The following is a 20,132-nucleotide window of genomic DNA, read 5'->3' on the forward strand; positions in this document are numbered from 1 at the left end:
AATCAACTTCAGTTTTTAATTGAAATTTTATTTTGTTTCATATTTAGTAATTAAATGCAACAAAAGTTATTTAATTAGTTTGTACAATAAATCAAGTGTATATATGTGTGTATATATTAACATAGTATGTACTATATATGTTATTTTATTTTGCGTTATGTTATGTTAGTATGATTGTAGCTTACGTTAGTAGATTGGAAAACTTAACCTTACAAATGCCATTCGAAAGTCATTAAAAGAAATTTTAATATTACTATTTTCTTTATACTTATAATCCTTAAACTCAATGTATTTCGAACAACAAGGATTAAATATTACCAAAACATGACTGTATTTTGAAAAAATAAAAAATCGAACAATTAGTTATAAATAATCTCAAAATATAACCTCAAAGGATGAAAGATTTAAGTTAATTACAAATATTATACACTATGTCAGGTTTAGATTTGCTAAGTACGTACGCTTCTGATTCTGAAGAAGATGAAATTAACGATAACACTAAATCTGAGGAAAATTCTAAACGGTATCTGTCTTTGGTTTTTATAATTATTATACTTACGATTTCTTATAAGTATTCAAATACATTTTAATAAATTGTTAGGTATGTTTATAATTGGAATAACTATTCATTTTTGCAGTATGTATGCATTGAGAAATATATATTTGATAAATTTATTTTTTAACTTTTATAAACAGATTTAACGATTTATCACATCACGAAGGTATCACATGTGCCTTCATTATCTATGTTTAGACTTCGGAGATTTAAATTCGAAATAAATAGCTAAAAAAATATTTTAGTAAACTAAATATTTGTACTAAAAAAAATCATAGAAAATAACTTTTATTTTTTAGATTACCTTTGCCTAGAAGCATTACAGCATGGAAAGGTGTTCCTCATCATGAAGAAGTAGATGATAATCCATTACAACATGAGGGAAGAGTAAGAAGTTTTAAACATGAACGTGGTAACTGGGCCACGTTAATTTATATTGACTGTTAGTATTTAATAAAGGTATATATGTTTTAATTACAAGAATAAAGTCATTATAGCTACCTTAAATTCCAGATGAACCCAGCGAGGACATGCTCTCATGGATGTTTTCAGTTTTGGGAGAAGTGCCAGTTAAATGTAATATATTTTCTGAGCAGTTTCATATTAGTCTATCAAGAACTTTAATTTTAAAGTTTCATTGGATTGAATCCTTCGTAGAGGAGACCAGGAAGTTATGTGAGCAGACAGATCAGTTTAATTTGGAGCTTCTAAATGTACGGGCATATACTAACGAAGAAAAAACTCGAACATTTCTTGGGATAGAATGTATCGATCGTAAAGGAGTCCTTGGTCATTTTGTAAAAAATGTTAATAAGTTGCTTGCTGAATATGATTTACCAGCTTTTTATGAAGTAAGTAACATATTTCAAACAATGATTATATATGTTACACAAAAGTGCAACAAGTTATTTTTTGTTAAAGTTTTATATTTATCGCTTTATAACATAAGCAATTATAATACGATAATAATGATAATAAATTATCATTTTTCACATTTAGGATTCTTCTTATCATGTAAGTTTTTTATGGTGTCTTGGCAACGAACTGTCAGTTCTAGACGATCAAGCACACTTTTTGACTATTAAATTAAATCAATTTTTGATCGAACATGCAGAGGCAAGATATATAAATGTCACTAAAATATATCTTAAGATTGGAAACAAGTTATATGTATTTAAACTGAGGTAGCAAATAATAATAATTGATACGAATTAAATGTAAAATACTGATAATAAAAAAGTTACGCTATAATATAATAACAATTTTTTTAAAACTTTACTTTCTTCTTTTTCCATGTGTTGGTATACCTAAAAATCTTTACATTTAAGATTGAATTCAAGTAATTCGTAGTTTAATAGGAATGTAAAAGTAAATAAATACGATTATTCAATAACAATATATATTTTGTTACCAGTATACAAAGGCGGGTATCGTATATAAATGTGTGTAAAATATACCGCGTATCCACGATCAACGTGATGTACGGAAATTACATTAATTCTCGTCAGACTTCTAAATCGTATAAAAAACACAATATGTCGGTAAACAAATTATTTACAAGTTTTTAGTATTTTTATACAGGAGTTTTATCTAATTATTCATCTTTACAAAAGAAAGCGTCATTTATTGTATATACAATATTATATGCTCGTCTAACGAGTATCGGTTACCTCATAAAATATATTAAGTACACAACAAGGAATGTATTACAAAAGTCTTCGAATTGTATATGTTTAAAATATAATAGCATGTACACCATATTTTTATACATCTAATTGCAAACGTATAATTACGCATTGCACCTGGATTCTTCTTTTTAAATGATCAGTGTTTATTGCTAATAATGATATATGGCGCAATTAGATACATTTGTCTTCTAAATGTTTTTAATATGGGCATCTTATAACCGTTATAATTATTTCGCGAATTTTTTTCTTCCTTAATAACAAGGCTTACCTTTACCTAGGTTTTCGTTCCCCGCTATGAAATTCCATTTGATCCACTGGTTGATTTCTCTGGTAAACACTTCATAATTGTTGGCTCTATCAACTTCCACACCTCAGCGAGCTATGGCGCATTTTAAATATTATTTATTTAAATATTTGGTAAAAATACTACTTCGATCATTTTCATCCCGATATATTTACTAAAGATTGCAACAGAAATATTTTTCTCTTTCTTACATTTATGAATAACACTTACCAAATTCTCAGTTTTTTTCTTTTGTTTATTTTTGATAGCATAAACACGGTAAAAATTATCATAATAAAGTATATTATAAAATATGTACGTATGGTGAAGGAATCTTACCTCAGAATGGCCGCGTATTTGAACATTGACAAGACTTTGTAGAACCGTGGCGAGTATTTCCAAATGAGCGTGAACGAGCTGCGTCTCCATGTGTAAACAGTGTAACGAAAAGCAATTTCGCAACTCGACGTTTGCAATCACCGATTCTTGAGCAACCATCTTATTTTCCAGGTATTCGACAGTGTCACTCTGTAAATAAAAAGAAATTTGAGACATTAAAGCAGCTAACAAGAATGTTTTACTTTTGATAATTTATACCCTGCCATAAGATATACCATTACACGATATTACGCACTATCGTAAAATAGAGTCATAATATCTAATAATACTAATACAAGCAAATGGCGCATTATTTTGCTTTTGCTATTAGTATCGACCCAAAATCATTCTAAAGCTGTAGGTAATAACATGTCACAGACATTTGAAGTGAAACATGAATGGTATAATAATCAATACAAGGGAGCAAGGGAACTTGTGGAAATGCAACAGCTGCACACATCAGCCTGTTTTCAATTGGAACGAATTATGTAAGACGATACAAGCTCGAGATTATATATTATCACATTTTTCCTCTGACATTAACATTAAAGACCTTGAGCAATTTCCGAATAATCACGTAATGACGGCGCACGCGGTTACAGTGAGTCGAGTTAAGTCACTGGATAAATATACTTTTCTTAAGGCTGTAAATCATCGTTTGCCGTTCGTCCATCTCGAAGGATTTACTTACGTCAGTTCCGCGTATAACGCCCTGCATTTGCCTCTTCTTTAAGGACAACATCGTAGACAATGCGCGCTGATGATCGGCACTGACACCACGCTCGTGCCTTTCGCATAGGATTCTATGCGCCACTAGCACGTCCAACAGGAGATTCAGCCTTTCACATACTCTCGTTTCCTCTCTGACTGCTTGTTGTAGAGCTCTCGTTGAAAGTAAATTAAATTCTCTGAAATTACGAATACACGAGAGTTCCTTTAAAACAGAGTAAATACATAGTAAAATAATAAAGTAATTAGTAGCGTAAATACGCTTGGTGATAAATTAGATTCAATATCGAAAATATTTTCTCGATTCATCGAACGAAGTCTCGCGTTATCTCGCGTGGACGCTTACTTTGAAATTATGTGGAAGCCCTTCTTCATCTCTTGCCAAATAGTGGAACCACCGGTGGCCCATGCCGTAGTGCCATGAGGTTCTGAGGCCAAATTGCTTAATTGCGTACCCAGTTCTGCCATATCTACCGCGTAACTATGCGATCTGATTGCCAGACAATCAGCGATATTCTTCAGTCGAGAAATTCCAAGAAGTATTACTCTGATTTGGTCGCGGCTGTTCGCAAATTCGGTTAATGTTTCCGGTGGCACCAGTTCCTTTGCCCTCGACGATAATTCTGACGTCGCGAACTCATCGGGTACTCGCCTAAATACTTCTCGTATCTTGTGTTGCGTTTCTTCACCGGTGTAAGTAAAGAAGAATTGTACAATATGGTCTTTGCTCACTACAGGGTGACGAGCGATCACGGTGAGAAATCTTAGCAAAGATCGTCTTCTTTCTTCGAGAAATTGAGAATCCGCTGTAAATATTTATGTTACAGTTAGCAATCGTGTATCGTTAATTGTATGTTAGAACGTGTCTGTTATAATCACAATGATATGATATGATATGATACGATTTAAGTACTAAATTAATAGTCAAGGATAAATTTAATTTACTTTCTTAGAAGCATTATTTTTATTTCCTTCGATATTGAAATTCATAGCATCTGTCATTATAGAATACACGGAGAAACCAAGACTTTACCTCCTACGATTTTCTTCGGTGGTAATTTCGGTATCAACCTGTAGGGAAATCTCGCCAAGAGAAGTTCGTGCAACGACACGAAGTCGTTGTAACGTCTATAAACGACGGAATTGAATCTCTGCAAATAGAAGAAATTCTTTTCAACCATTCTTTTATTATAGATATTTTATTAATTCCAGCCTCAAGGCGAAGAAACGAACTTTGCTTTACAATTCCTTAAACCTTAACCGCGTGCATTGCGTTTCGAAAAAATGGGGCTAACTTATATAATAAGAACTGAAATCGAAATTAAACATCAAAAGCTAAAATTCAGGGTAACATTAAAAATGTACTTTTTCAAGTATAGAAAATTAAAAGAAAAAGAAAGAGAAGAACACGTACTTTGCTGGTCACTTGATACTCCACGTGTTTCAAAAAGATTCCTTTTTTCTCAGGCACTAAGTTCACCTCTATCGTGTCCAGATTGCATATATCGGAATAAGTGAGATTCAATTTGGCTGGATTGCTGCCTTTGTGCAATCTTTGAGCCAAAAGCGTTACCTCGGAGAGATCGCCCAGAACAGGAACAGGTAACTCTATGGAAAAAACAAACGTTAAGAAAGATTTTAAAACGTTGGATGGAATGAAACGGACCAGTCGCGACAAGACTATAATTTAACAAGACTCTGAAAAATCAGCAAGCATATAGTCGATAATACCGTACCACGTTAGCTCGATTTTTATTCCTTTTATCTATTCGTTTTAGGTGACGAATAATTTATGGCGACAACGTGGATCGTATCGATAAAATCTACGGCACGGTTAGATCGCGTGTAGTTTATTACAATTATTCCCCAAGTCACAAGCAAGTAACTTCTTGAAGCATTGTCGCTCCACCAATGTGAAAGGTAATCATCGTCGTAGCCGCAACCTCGATACTGGAAAAGGCTTTTCAGACCTACGACATTTTGTTGCCCGTTCGTGATAAGATCTGACGCTCATCCTTGATTGCTTCTTTGTTGCTCGTTCGTCGTTTCGCTTCTTGCCACGTCGAATAGAATAGAATACAACGTAGAACGATTGCAAAGGAAAGATCTTCGACTTGCGATCCTTCGTTGGATCGGTCAGAACTTGGCAAACTCAATCGTACGAAAAATTGGAGTTGTGCAATCGGTAATTTGTTCGTTTGAAAATGGAACTCGTCTACGAATTTATTTTGTTCGATTTGAACTTTTCACTGTGGACGACAGAGTCACAGCGGGGAAGATTATCGGAAGAACGGTGCACTTCCGGTGAACAGCTTTCGTTCGTGACGAAGCAACGTTTTCTTCGCGATAAGGGAAACGACTGATTGTGTTGGTCAGTGACATCAATAAAAACCAGGTTTCCTCGCATGGATGTTAATCACGATACGTTCTTTCCATTATCAGAAATCACTGTCTGCTAAGGAGCTAATTACAGCGTTGCTTTTAGCATCGTGCACTCCGTTAACTGTCGAATGCACAGCAGCAAAAGTCTGCTTACTTGTTCGTCAGAGTATTTTTGGATGTTTACGTCGATTTAGAATCTTTCGGAAAGGAAGAGAAAGTCGTTCGTTCGGTACGTTCATTTGTAGCAAGTAAAAGATTCTACATATGCAAATGTATATACCATAAAATCGATTTATACAAACTATTTTATTATTCTTAATCGCGTAGAGTTCACATTCGAATGAAAAAAGCGAGTAACGTACCTTGAGATTCGGAATTCTCCAGGAGTTTGTCGCTTGGGTGCTTTCCCTGCTGAGCAAACGCGACTAGAGCAAGACCCTTGTACAATCCGCTCCTGGTCAGATAACCCGTCTTGCTGTCCACGAGTTCCCATATCTAATTGCAAGGAAAAGAGAAAAAATTGCTGAAATCTAAAAGAATATCCACGAGGAAATCCTGCTTTCTCTTCTCCAAGAATCTCGAAGATGGACCATAGACTTCTAACGTAACATCAACGTCAAAATACACGTACAATGTACGCGTTTGATTCAGCTATGGCGATGAATTTTTACACGTGTCCTATGAGTTATGCTAGAATAATATTTAACTAAACAAATACGAAATCTAGATACCTATATCGCTGAGCTAAAATATTAATCGCATGCGTCGAAGCAGATTTAAGAGGATCGTTACGTTCACGGCGTACAACTAATTTGTTACGCTTATCTAATTATACGTTTTAACAACTAAACGATATTGGTAAATTCGTAGATGGGCATAGTCAGATTCGTTCGTTCAGTAGCTTTATTTTTAACGGGAACGTATTCGTAGAAATTTTGTATAATGGATTCTGTATTTTTATGCAGATCAAAGGAGACTGTAGCTTGGCATAAAATATTTTTTTCCAACTTCCTCTCTCATTTGGTAATCGTTCTGTTATTCTGGCTCAGGAAAGTTCCACATCGACGATCTTTTCTTTTAGCGTCGATACGATTCTCACAACGAGGCCTCGCCGACACGAAATTCAATCAAGGTCGAATTTAATAGCAACGAATCTTTCATCGCCGAGTCTTGTCCTTTGCATTCCTATCTGACGATCGTGTGTATTTTTTCTCTCGTTATATAATTCGTAACGAAGATGTATTATCTTTATTCACGCAGCAGGTTCTACGGAAGTTCGCACAGGTTGAAACAAGCGTGGAAACTGTAGCTTCGAGAAATTATTTTTTCTTAATCGTTAAAGATTTTTAACGTATTCGAGGATAGATCGACTCTACGATTACCTTTTATCATTTATCATCTTGTTATCTATCATGAATTTTCGAGACTCTTGTAATCGATAGGAAAAAGGAAGAAAAAGTTTCGGCGCGTAAAAGTGTTCGATTATTCAAATATCGCTTCCAGTTCCTTTCCACGAATTTCCAGTCCTTTAAAAATTCTTTTCACGCCTCTGCATTGGATTTTTTCTATTCAAAATAGCACGATAACGGCAACCTGAAATTTGAAAGGCACGCCTAGCAGAAAATAACACGGTTGCGCAAAAGGCGCGCGCGGGAAAATTATGGAACAGGTTTGCCAGGAAAACCATGAGAAAGAAGGAAGAATATTAGCCTTATTCCGCGCGGAGACGACTTTCTCGACGCTGCGTGACCGATAAAAGTTCAGGGTTGTACGAAATAATTCCTCCCTTTGTTTCTTATCACCTAAATCCAACAGTGCTTGGAAAAACACCAGGAAACGATTTGTGTCGTGTAAACAGGTGTTCGTGAAGACAAGAGAAAAGGAAAAATAATCTCACGTTTAAAGATTCAAGAACTATTCCGACGTATTTCAAGAGGAGAAGAATTTTCAAGAGGAACAGAGATTCGAGTTACCGAATAACCGAAACGCAAAATCGTCCCCCAAAAGTTTTATCGAAACGATCCTGGCAACAACTTCTTCGCCGTTTTGTATCTCGATACGAACCAATTTAATTTTCCGTACAAACCGAAATCAAAGAAGAATACTAATGCTAGTCCGAATTATACTACTAAATAACAAAAACGCGAAGCCTATACGTCCGGAATCAGCGAACAGTCGCAATTACAATTTGCCACTCTATACCAAATTTGTATTTATCGAAAACTGAAAGAAGGTATATTCGTCAACAAATGTAACTGGTTTCGTTTCATCCTTAATTTCCATTCGCTATTTCATCGTTATTTTCACTTGCGAGGTTAATCGAAACCGGATGAGATACCAGTAACTAATCTTTCTTATAACTTACAAATATACCTAATTTTTATCACCATGTATCGCGCGTATATGTATACGCAGCGAGTTGTATGGGACTGAACTAAAAGGAAGCCGAGTACGTATTTGCGAGAAACAGAGGAGAGTCCTGATTTAATTTAAAAACGGTTTAATTCGACGTAATTCGCGCGATACGCTCGACTAACGGTGCAACCTCGGTTAACACTGCGAACGAGTCCGAAGGATTAGGCCATAAATGAAAGTAACTGCATTCCAAGAATTTTTATAACTTTGCTCTGCCATTTTACCTCTCCTTCTATCATTCCCACTGGCTCTCTGTCTTTCCACGGTCTGGCAGAATACGCGCAGACCGCACGTTACGCGCATCTAGATTTCTGCTCCGACATTCGCGATAACCCATCGTCCGTGTCATTCTGTAATCGAGCATTTTTACCAAAAAGTGATAACGCAGATTTTCCTAACGAACGAGAACGAGAACGACGCTCGTAAGTTACATTCTCTGTTGCTTTTTCCGAAAAGTTTCTCCGCTGATCGATAGATAGATTCGAGAAGAGAAGTAGTTTCCAAGAGGTTGCATTAGTTTTGAATGTTACGGTAGTAGGGAAATAAGTTAGTAGAATACAAATGAACTTCGACATATCTCCTATTCAAGATACAAATGACTGTAGAATGCAAATGATTCTTTATAAGACGAGCTTTAACAACGCAATGTATTCAAATCACAATTTCTTCGTATACGACAGCAGGATGCGATTAAACTTGTCTCTACAAGAATAACGACTTATTGTCACGTATCGAACCTACCTACTTCTTCTCCCGTGTTTTTCTCAGAATGCAATGTTACGTAGAAGACGCAAGAAATCACGAAATTGACTGATTACCGGTGATTTCCTCGCGTCGTACTTGCGAATTGAACTTTAACGCTAGACCTACCGCACCGGTCAAATCGACTGGTTTGACAATTTCATTTTAAAATTCCTACTTCGTGCTATATTTTCTTCCGCAATGATGCAATGACTTTTGCAACGATAACTAAAAGAATAATATAACGAATTTTATTTCGTTTTTTTATGTATTCAAACTGAAAATAATTTTGTATCAAGGCTACTTATATACCAATACCAGTCGAGATGGCCGGTATTTGTCAAAGCGTAAAAGGCTCCTGCGATCTGTTTATCGAACCCTAATTAACCAGTTTCCTCGTTTTCTACAACTTCCCACTCGCTTTTTTAATTTTTACTGTTTATCATTCGATACGACGATATCAGTCATGAGGAAAATTCCGGATCGATCGCTAGATCGTTAGATGCTGACGCTAGAAATACGATAGAAATGACTGGTTCTACAATTTTATAAATCTGTCGACCCTCGTTTAGGTTCCAGATGGATTAACAATACCAAAAATCTACTACATAACATGGAATTCCTTCTGTAAGAAAGTAATAAATCAATAAATATACAAATATTCTATTATTACGTATTTTTTAAAGACCAGTTATTTTCACTGGTTTTGGTAGAAATAGCTTCGTGTTAACTATCGGTAGTTCTAGTGCTAAAATATGGTAGTAAAATTTATTGTACGAATCGAGCAGAGTGACGAAAGGTGTTGAGAGCTGATTTCGGAGGGTTGTTTGATCCCTCTGGAGGGGTTTTATCGTCGGGTGTATATCAGACGCGGCTATTCTCTTACTATCTGATTATTGTTTCGATGGTTGTGGCATGCAGGATGTTTAGCCTGTCCTAGTACTGCTTCTGAGCGTGTGACACAGGCATATCCATCGTCGCATCGCTGATCATCTGGTAAGACGGAAGGATGTCAGTCGCTGATTTGTCAGTGTCACAGAGCCATTAATTAGCGATAGAAAAACCAAGGGAGTCTAACGAACATCCCGCAGGCCATCGAAAAAACAACGTTAGAGAGTGTTCCAGTGTCGGAAAATAGTAACAGCATGACCATCTTTGGCCTGGGTCCACCCGGCGACACCCCCTCCATACGAGCAAAACCCATAGTATATAAACCTTCCTAAAATCAGCTCTCGACATTCTCTGTTCTAACATTTTTAACTGTCACTCTGTTGGATTCACATAACAAACTCTGCCAGTATGACTTATTTTTCCTACCTTGCTCATAAAACGTTCAAACTTACGCGAAATCATTCGAACGACGCGAGGAAACGACCAGTGATTTTCTTAATTTCATCACCCCCCGTAACGTCTTGGACGTAACACGAGCGAAGATGAATTTCAACGTAGAACAGGGTCGAACGAGGGAGAAAAGAAGGAGACGAAAAACGAAGCTATTTTTAAGCAAGATTTTGCTTATTAGAATGCATTAATGTTATATACATATATGTACAATGTTATGTCAAGAAAACTACAAAATTATGAATTGAAACGATCCTAAAGCGATAGAAACTTTCGAAACTAAGAAAATAAAAGGATACTCCGACAAATCTAAGAAATTACTACAAGATCGTAAAGAGGAAATTATTTATACGCATTCTCAGAGCTATTAGAAAAGTTTCTTTCGTTTCGTAAGGAAATAATAGACGCACGAATTATGCGAATTATGCGCGAACATAATCACAGAAATGGATCATACCTAATTCGATAAAATAATATAAAACAGAAATTGTTGTTCATCTATTATCGCCTTATGAAACGAAAGAAACTTTTCCGACAACCTAATACTTACGATCAATTTTCACTAACGGGTTAGTTCGTTCCTTAACAAGTCAAATCCTGTAAAGTGTCCGCGATAGCCACGTGTTCCCTTTACAAGACTAATTTAACATCTGGGCGATTTCCATTGTAAGAAACGACGAAAGATTTAGGAAGCGAATAAAGGACGTGCGAATGGGACCGTGGCAGAGACGGAAGAATGGAAAAAGAAGGAAAAGCGAGTGCGTTCGAACGTGAAATATGGGCAAATACAAAAGTGGACAGAGAGTGCAGTGTGTTCCGGTGGTTGTTCTCGCTGTTGGAAAGCGTCGGGCTCCTTCTTCTCCAGTCGGTTTCACGAGCATTATTAAACCTTAATCGTTGATCAAGTTCACCGGTAAAGGAAACTACAATGAAAATAAGTCCCTTGTTTCGCGATACGTGCGAACCTGGTCGCTGAACAATCGCCGCGAAAGCTGGCAGCGTGCGCGTCACGATAGCTCGTCTTTTCAATTTCAATAATCCCTCTCTTTCGTTGTTTCTCTCTTTCTCTCCCTTTTTACCTCCGTTGCATTCGAATCGCGCCGGGGAATTCTCCTCTGAAATACGATTGCCCGTGACCCGATGAAACAACCGTTTTCCTATTCTATTCTCCGTTTGCGTTTACACAGCATTGCAAAGCACGGACGACCGCAATTTGCGCCAATAGTCTCTTAAAATCTTCTTTTCAGACGATTTTCACGGAACATCGAACGTCGAGAGGAAAGTTACCGATTTCGTGCGTTCTTTTGAAAGTCGCGTTGCTTGTGTGGCAGTTTAATCGGCGTTGAACGTTGCGAATCGTACATGGCACGGTGTTAAAACGCTTTCGTTCATCGTTATGTTTGTTCTTGTATTCTCGATCGATTAGGAATTCGGACCGTCGATGAAACATCTTCCTTTTATAGAGAAAGAAGAGTGCATGTGCGTGTATAAAAGAACGTGAGATGATCAGTCTGGTTTTAAGAAAGGTCAAGGTATTTACTGTTTAAGGAGATCCAAGATGACGCTATCGTTCGTACGTTTTATTTGAAAATTCTTGCGGCTTTATATTACGTCAATCGATATGTAGAAACAGATGCGAATACTTTGTTTAATTAATTGATTAACGTTTCGACGCTCTCTTCTGATACTAAACGAGAGCAAATGAAGTAAAGCGAGAACTGTACTTGATACTATAATAATATAACTGGACGTAATAACGAAGGAAAAAATAAAGGAAAAAGTGGCAGGAACGCTAGATAGTAGTACGTGTATGTGTATAGCGGTAAACAGGAAGAGGAAATACGAGCGTAGATACACGTGTACTTGTAGAATATTCGTTTAAAACACTGTCCGACATCTTCTAGCTCGGAACGTTGAAAAACTTTCTAACGTTCGATCAACGTCAATCTCGTACCAAGGACATATTAAGTTTTTATGTGTAAAAAAAAAATAATTAGACGGAGTTATTGGTAACGAGAAAGGAGAAATAAATACAAGTCGAACGAATGAAATGAAATAAAAAGGAAAATAGAGGTAAAGAAGCATCGATAGGCAGGAAGAGAGAAGACGAACGCGTGTGTATCGTATAAAGCGCGAAACAACTGGAATGTCATTAAACAAAATTAGTCTCGTCCGCGACGGAAGAAAATCAGAGGGAAGGGAGATCGACTCATGACTATGGCTATCACGATGGTTTTATCTCACGTGCATACTACGTTCGTGTCGATCGTCGCATGGTACGCGTGCGAGGATCCTATAACCTGATCTACTAAACTTCCTGTTAATATCGTTCTTCTGTTTTCTAATTTAACATTTATTTTATTATATTATTTTCAGATTATCATGTTATTTTAATGAAAATTTCACTATATATATATTTTTTTTTTTTTGAGCGAAACTTGTACAGTATCAATAACAATTAATAGTAATTTAACCGTTCAGCATCTGATCTTTCGTAATCCATGAGGGGGAATTATGTTTTTATTGATTATTAATAAGAGCAACACGTTCTTTCGCACGATATTACGAGGAAGACTAAATGCATTAACATTTAAAACCTGTTTCGTCGAAGAGGATTGCACATGTTGCGCACGATGTTTCACTACGTTCGATAGTTTTCTCTTATTGCGACGCTTGATAGGATTTTCCCTCCGTTTCAGAGCGTACAGCCTTGAGGTTTGAGTCCTTTGTTCTTCACGTAGGAATATAAATGTATTTCGTTTCCAACTTTCGACTAAAATTAGATACAAGCAATCGAGCTGTTTGTCGATCTCAATAAAAGAAAAGAAGGAACAGAGCTCTTTGAACAACTTGGGTATAAATCTGTCGTATTCTTTATTTTAAGCGTATTTCTCTCGAGAGAAATGCGTAAAATATCGATAATTAAACTAGGTCGACTCGCCGACTAGAAAGATCCGACGATCGAGCAGTATCTTCTTCCTTTTATTCGAGTCCTCCGCTGTTGTACGTATTGGCTTGGCAACTAAGTGATTGCGGCTTTTGTCATTAGGTGGCAATGGCAAAATCCGCAATCACTTAGTTGCCAAGCCAATACGTATAAACGCGAATCTATGCAACTTTCGTTAAATCAAAAGATATGCCATTACGTCACCGCGAGTGAAAATTTTACTATTCCACGTTTCACATCCTGTTACGAAGCTCTTAATTCTCCTATTTATTTAATTCTAAAACTATTCACTCGCAGATATCTATTAAGAATCATAATTAAGAAGATTAATGTTAACAATAATTCAACGATAATAGCTTTTTGCCGTTGCTCGTTCCGTGATTATTGTACGATGGCACAGAATTTAAATAATTAATGGCTTTAAAGATGGAAAAAGTAGAGAATAAGATGAAGGGAGCGCGAATATTTAGAAAATATCGTCCGTAAAAGTTTCGTGGAATGTTCGTCGAGGGTTAAATGTACGTGTAAACAAGCACGAAAGCAAAGGGACACTTTGGCACTTTGCATCATCTTCTGGATCGGCCTATTTATAGTGACCCGCGATGACTAGCGATAAAGCAGCGACCCACGTAACGTTATTTTGATTGTGTCGTTAGTCAATGAACGAGACGCGACTTTCAATCCCTGTTACGTCCTATCGCGACGTGTTGTGTCATGTCGTGTCGCCCTGTCGTTTCTAATTACCCCAACAGTCGTGCACGACAGATTTTTCAAAGATAAGTGCCGATCATCGTCTAATTTAACGTGACAGAGTAAGCGCGTGGTAGAATGTTTTTTTAAATAAATTTTACATCGTAGTTTGTGGAATTGCGAGATCAACGGAGGAACATTTTTATAGAAACGTAGTTACGTTTTCTTTGTTTATCCTGTGTTAGGGTACAGCGTGAAAATTTGGAACGTTACGACAACGCGATCAAATTTTTAAAAGGACGTGATCTTGCCCGAAGATTATAAAGCTCGATCTATGTTTTCAAGCGAAACGTTACTGATTATTTAAATATCGTTAAAAGAAAGTTTGTTCGCAAATAGAGCCGTAACAGGTACGTTGGTTCGCAACACGTCGAATTTCGAACGTTTCGTCAACTTTTAGTTTGCGCAAGATTTTGACGATAAGTTTTTCAAACTTATTGTTCGATTTAGGATAACGTAGTATCGCACGGATGTAAGATGATCGTATTACGCACATGATTATGAAAATAGCGAGTTGCTTTCTGCCGTATGATCGTCTTAATGTAGTTCAAGAAACTATCTTACACGAATAGTGCTTTCATTCATAAATATACGCCTCACAACTGTAAGCAGATACTTGACGTAATCTAGTAATTACGAATGAAACATAAGTGATTTTGCAACGTACATCGAGGAGAAAAAAGCTCGTCATACCGATTGAAAATATTTATAGTTTTATAGAAATTAATTTTTCAACTGACACGAGTAATCTGTCGGACATGAATACGATGAAAATTATAACGTACGAAAACCGCGGTTGCAAAACGTGCAGTCAATTTTGATAAATTTTCTGATTTTAATGCTATCGAAAATCAAGTGGACCAACCTCAGTGGAATAACGTAAAAGTAAAGGGAAAATTATTGTGCAATAACAAATTTGATAATCGAAAGATCGAACGATTAGAAAAATTCGGAAATTTGAAACATAGAAACTCGAAGACCTGGTGACACGAAGATGTAAACGACTTGAAAATTTCAAAATGAAATGTTATTTGGCTGGCAACGAAGTGATTGCGGATTTTGTCATTAGGTGGTAATGATAAAATGTCGATAATGCTAAAGGTCCCCGATATATTGACGCAGCGTGGACTTTTAATGCAGCGATTATTCGATCGAATACGCAAGTATAAGCAGATGCGAAACTTAAAAATTTTAAACTTTTGTATCCTTGTCGTGAAAATGTCCAAGTGATTTTTAGTAAAAAGTAAAAAAACACTGTTAAAAAAAAAAGAAAATACAAGAACGGATCCCATGGGATTAACGTAGCATAGTCGGAAATAGAAACAACTTGTTAGATCCAAAGATATCTACAATTTTAGAATTATTATTTTCCCCCTGCGATCTTCGTTGTAAATATGAAAACATTGAGATTTGTAAGATGCATTCATTGCAAAGCGTTTGTAGCTGACCCTGCTACGTAATCTTCCACTATTATAAAGGGGCGTCCCGTGCAGACTATCGTGAGCGGGCGTGTTAATGATAAAATAATGATACCGTCACAGCAGACACAGGACGATATAATCGTTACGGAAAGAAATTTTATTCAACGACCGCAAAGCAATTGTCAACGATCACGAGTTGCCCGTACGAATGATAATTTCGAGGATTCTAGAAGTAAGGATGGTTTGATCATGCTACGGAACTTGGCGTAGATGCTTATTTTTCTCATACGACATTTTGTATACACAGGCACATGCTTTGAAATGTAAAATAATATCTCTGAACGATAGAGGAAGTTTCAAATAAGGATAAATTTGTGAAACTTACGACGGTACAATGGAAGATAGCCTTGAAATTGCATAATCGCATAAAACAAACGCTACAATACCTATCCTTATTAGTATGAAAAATAAGAGAATTAATTTTATACAAAATATATCTATACATACGAGAGACGCGATTAAAAGGAACGTTTGTCCAACGTTGTCTCAGGAAATTACTGAGGAGAAGAGAGGGGATCTTTGAAATAGAAAATAATGACACAGGTCTCCTTCTTTTCTACGATTAATTCCAAAAAGAAAAAAAAACAATCTCTCTCTGTAGATAGGAAAAATGTTCAATTTTTCTTTTAAAGCCGATCTTTGCCTCAATAGACAACTAAATAGAATTACGTATAGGCGCAACGTTGAATCATATCGTTAAATATGCATGTTTCGTGTGACCTCAGTGATTCAGACGCACCGTTCAGAATACTAGTAACGAATACTAGTACCAAATACCGTATGACTCGGGTCAAATATCATATGGCACGGTCTGAATATCTATTTGATCCTCTTCTTTTCCGCCATTCGTTTTTCTTCTATTTTCGCTCATTCGTAAGGATAACACGAGATCGCAAATTGTCGATCGTAGGATCGACGAGAGGAACGTTCTCCGGCGTTTAATCGTCGAATAATAATCGTAAAAGAAATTCCGAAACGGTTTTTCCACAATGGAAACCGCTACCGCTACTCGAGAAATTTATTCACGCAGTATTATCTGTTTCGGGCACGTAGTTCGTATACCGTTGTACGATTTCGTTATCTAACCGTGTCGATGTATATATGTAATTCGTGTCATGCGATGCGTTTGCGCTGACAGTGACGTATTAATGATCGTTTAGCGCGTTTACCGTTGTCGACGAACTACAAATTGGTCAAAGTAGATTTAATTGGGATAGGCAGCTTCGGTTGGTCTTCCAGTCTTCGAATTCGATTCGAATGGAATTACGATCGCTTCGTTGCACCAGCCAGACATTCAATAACATCTTTATCGAACTAAGCACAGAATATTTCGATAATCGGTCCAGAATAAACCAGAAACGTAAATATAGGAACCCTGAGTATACAAAGCTTTCTTGCTAAAGGAGAATGTAAACAGATAGCGACGTAAATATTTCTCGTTAAATCCAGATTTTCATTGACAGGAAAAATGTCATTTTTACCACTTAGAATTACATTGTTCTGTGAAATATATGTAGTATAATATATACCGAATGTCCCAGTGTCGACGATGATATAACTTGGAGCTGGTGTTTGTACGTGAGAAAGTAAGTCGAAAATATGGAATACATCTTTTTCATTCGAGGCTTTGTTTTTGAGAAAAACGACTTTGAATTTCCCCCGAGTACGCATGCACTTGACTATTATCGTGGCTAAACGGATCACGATACAAACCATATGCCGTAGCTTTTACGAGTAATAATAAACCGTGTAATTCTTTGGATTTACTTTATTAGTGTAAATGTTGAAAATAAATACTGAAATAATTCATTATATTAGATACAGTCTATTATATCTATGCGAGGTGTATTTATTAGCCGCTATATTTGCCATCAGATAAATTAAAGGAGAAATAGTTAAAGATGGTAATTACCATTTCCGCGTGGTAGTTTATCTTGTGTAAAATATTATATTTTATATTAAATTATCCGCGATGCAAAGAATAATATGTTTAAGTAATATCAAAATATTCATGTTTCAAAATCAGGACGTTGAACTGTTCCTGTTACCAACGAAGGACCATTATTGTTTAATATTAACGAAGCATGGTCGATTTTTATACGGATGATCTGACAATAACTGTTTCTTAAACTTAAAAGTAGCTGCTTACTAATAGGAAAGATTTCTCAACTTCCAATGAGTCATTGTCCTTTAGATGTATACAGTTTCTAATTTACTCAAGAAAATATAAATTTTATAAAAAACCTGATTAGAAACGTGCATTTGCTATAATATTCATTATGCGTCATTGAATCATTGCTATTCGCTAACGGTAAAAGATTGCATAATCCCATGCTGTATGCACACAAAACAACTATACTTATACTTTGCATCAAGATAAAGAATACTAAAACAACGTTTTAACAACTCTACTTATCATAACAATTTTGTTTTCCAATTTAATTTGCGATAAAAGCAACATTTGAATAAAAACTATCCTAAATTATACTCAAAATATTTTTCAAATATCGAAGTTCAAGATATTAATTACCACGTTCGTTATCAGAGAAAATTGATGCAAAGTGTCCATTAAAGTTCATGTTTCGATCCTTGTACCGTGCACGTTTTTGTTATTAACGAGCCTTAATATTCAATGAGATCATTTTTAATACGTATTATATGTTAAAGATCACTATTCACGCAGAATTCTAATTTTTATTAAATATATATTTGCTAAATATTTTGTTTCTTTGTAATTTGAATTATGACAGTCGTGTATCTACGACGTATATGTAAATGCTTTCTGTGATAAGTACATCCATTTGTTTAGCAGTTAAAGTTAAAATAACGCACATGTATGACGCTGGTAGCGAACGTTTTAAATCGCTTGGAATATTAGTTTAAAAATTTAGTTATACGATTCACTTTAAAAATTAATTCAGAGAATTTGATATTAAATTTACTAACTTTCATTATCATAATTTTATTATTTATTATATTTAAGAATGTATTAAATCTAATAACTTTGCTAATTGCGATAAATGTAATAAGTTGAAAACGCGTTTCTCATCTAGTATGCATGAATGATTTAACCGTGATACGATACGGAAGAAGAGTTAACGCGCAGCTATAGCATTAACGGTGGCATTAACCTAAGCGCGGCGTGCGAAGAAATTACAAAGTTAAAGGCACGGTACTCTCTCTTCTTTCTATCTGGCAGTGGCTGGCACAGGCTCAGCGACACGGAGAAAGAGACAAGAACGAGACAAAAAGGAAACGTACCTGGCTGAGAACGGAGCTGCTCAGCTGAGACTTGACAAGAAGGGATTTAAACACCTCTCGTTCTACATTTCCACTTGTGGGAGAGCAGATCTTCTCGTAGACTTCTCTGTAGAACGCCGGTATGCAGCCTGGTTTGGTGCCGCGACGAGAACCAAAATAAAAGGACATCACTTCACGAGAAATCTCACTTTTCTTCAGAAAAATTAGCATTACGTAGGGGCCGATACAAATACCAATTAGGAAAAACCCCAGAGATGTTAATGAGAATTATTATTGCGTAAACATGTGTCAACTTTAGATAGCGAATGCAATAACGTATATCGATGATCAATGTTTCGAAACTGGAGTTTCAATAAATTCGTCCGATTAAATTTTGCCTAACCGTTCCCTTAACGTATACGTAATATCAATACGTATTTTACGATTGAATGTGAGCGTTAATCGCGAATATTTTGTTGATATTCTAAAAATACATCCAACGTGTAATATTTAAAAATGTGTTTACGACACGATCGAATATAAATAATGAAACGTTTAATTCACAAACAGTGAGAAAAAAGTTGTACAAACAAAGCACAACGCGCAAATATGATGCTATTAAGAGAAGGAAAGAAGGGAAGAGAAAGAAAGATGGAGTTAGTGACGCTCGACAACGTTAAAAGGGATACACGTTGATCTTAAAAACCGGACGACCTCGGGAAGACCTTGTCAAAGGTGCGTACGGTACACTGGTTTATCATTTACCGAACGACAGATCGGTCGACGCCATATTGGATCACTTGTAGATCATCCGGGATCCTGCGAGATGGTTGCGCCGCGGCTTTTCGAAAATACAGTCACGTTCCACGGATTGTCTTTCGTACGATGTTTTATGAGCACTCGCGTTGCTTATTTTGATGGAATGACAATATGACCTGTCGGCGAGATACCAACGTCAACACAAAAACATCAACAACATACGCCATTGCCGTGTGGCGCAAAACTGACGAGCTACCGCGATTTCTCCGGCAGGACCGTTCTTATTTCTCCCGCCGCGCATGCGCCCTCTCACACGTCCTACTTACACTAGCCGTTGTGTACGATTCGAGCGCGGTAAATTCGTAACTCTGAAGTTTTGCGTCCCAAAGAATTATTTAATATTATACAATATTAAAAATCTATTATATATAAATGTTATATG

General features: G+C 36.2%; 2 protein-coding genes across 4 annotated transcripts; one reads left to right on the top strand and one right to left on the bottom strand.

Moving 5' to 3' along the window:
* The first annotated feature begins 152 nt into the window (after positions 1-152).
* LOC122572707 (U6 snRNA phosphodiesterase) lies at positions 153-1,818 on the top strand. Its single transcript, XM_043738035.1, has 4 exons — positions 153-523; positions 856-998; positions 1,070-1,407; positions 1,556-1,818. Exons 1-4 carry the CDS (start codon positions 432-434, stop codon positions 1,742-1,744), a joined length of 762 nt encoding a protein of 253 aa, XP_043593970.1. The 5' UTR covers positions 153-431; the 3' UTR covers positions 1,745-1,818.
* A 120-nt stretch (positions 1,819-1,938) lies between these two features.
* On the bottom strand, positions 1,939-19,919 carry LOC122572703 (sorting nexin-8-like). Of its 3 annotated transcripts, none has more exons than XM_043738029.1 (9): positions 19,621-19,919; positions 18,953-19,122; positions 6,379-6,511; positions 5,049-5,242; positions 4,668-4,785; positions 3,981-4,440; positions 3,597-3,813; positions 2,867-3,055; positions 1,939-2,623 (listed from the first exon to the last, which is right to left on the bottom strand). In XM_043738029.1, exons 2-9 carry the CDS (start codon positions 19,118-19,120, stop codon positions 2,537-2,539), a joined length of 1,566 nt encoding a protein of 521 aa, XP_043593964.1. In that variant the 5' UTR covers positions 19,121-19,122; positions 19,621-19,919; the 3' UTR covers positions 1,939-2,536. The 3 variants fall into 3 exon arrangements, with proteins under 3 accessions (XP_043593964.1, XP_043593965.1, XP_043593963.1); XM_043738030.1 differs by having other exon boundaries at positions 18,953-19,080; positions 19,697-19,918; XM_043738028.1 differs by lacking the exon at positions 19,621-19,919 and having other exon boundaries at positions 18,953-19,431.
* Between the last annotated feature and the right edge of the window lie 213 nt (positions 19,920-20,132).

Source organism: Bombus pyrosoma, linkage group LG11 (genome assembly GCF_014825855.1).
Source record: "Bombus pyrosoma isolate SC7728 linkage group LG11, ASM1482585v1, whole genome shotgun sequence".
Classification (NCBI taxonomy): Eukaryota; Metazoa; Arthropoda; class Insecta; order Hymenoptera; family Apidae; genus Bombus; species Bombus pyrosoma.

Coding starts and splice junctions, on each gene's coding strand:
- LOC122572707 (XM_043738035.1), top strand. CDS start 432: ATGTCAGGTTTAGATTTGCTAAGTACGTACGCTTCTGATTCTGAAGAA. Junction 524..855: donor TCTGAGGAAAATTCTAAACG/GTATCTGTCTTT, acceptor TTTATTTTTTAG/ATTACCTTTGCCTAGAAGCA. Junction 999..1,069: donor CACGTTAATTTATATTGACT/GTTAGTATTTAA, acceptor CTTAAATTCCAG/ATGAACCCAGCGAGGACATG.
- LOC122572703 (XM_043738028.1), bottom strand. CDS start 19,162: ATGCTAATTTTTCTGAAGAAAAGTGAGATTTCTCGTGAAGTGATGTCC. Junction 5,243..6,378: donor GGAGAATTCCGAATCTCAAG/GTACGTTACTCG, acceptor TTTTTTCCATAG/AGTTACCTGTTCCTGTTCTG. Junction 3,056..3,596: donor GCGTTATACGCGGAACTGAC/GTAAGTAAATCC, acceptor TTTTATTTACAG/AGTGACACTGTCGAATACCT.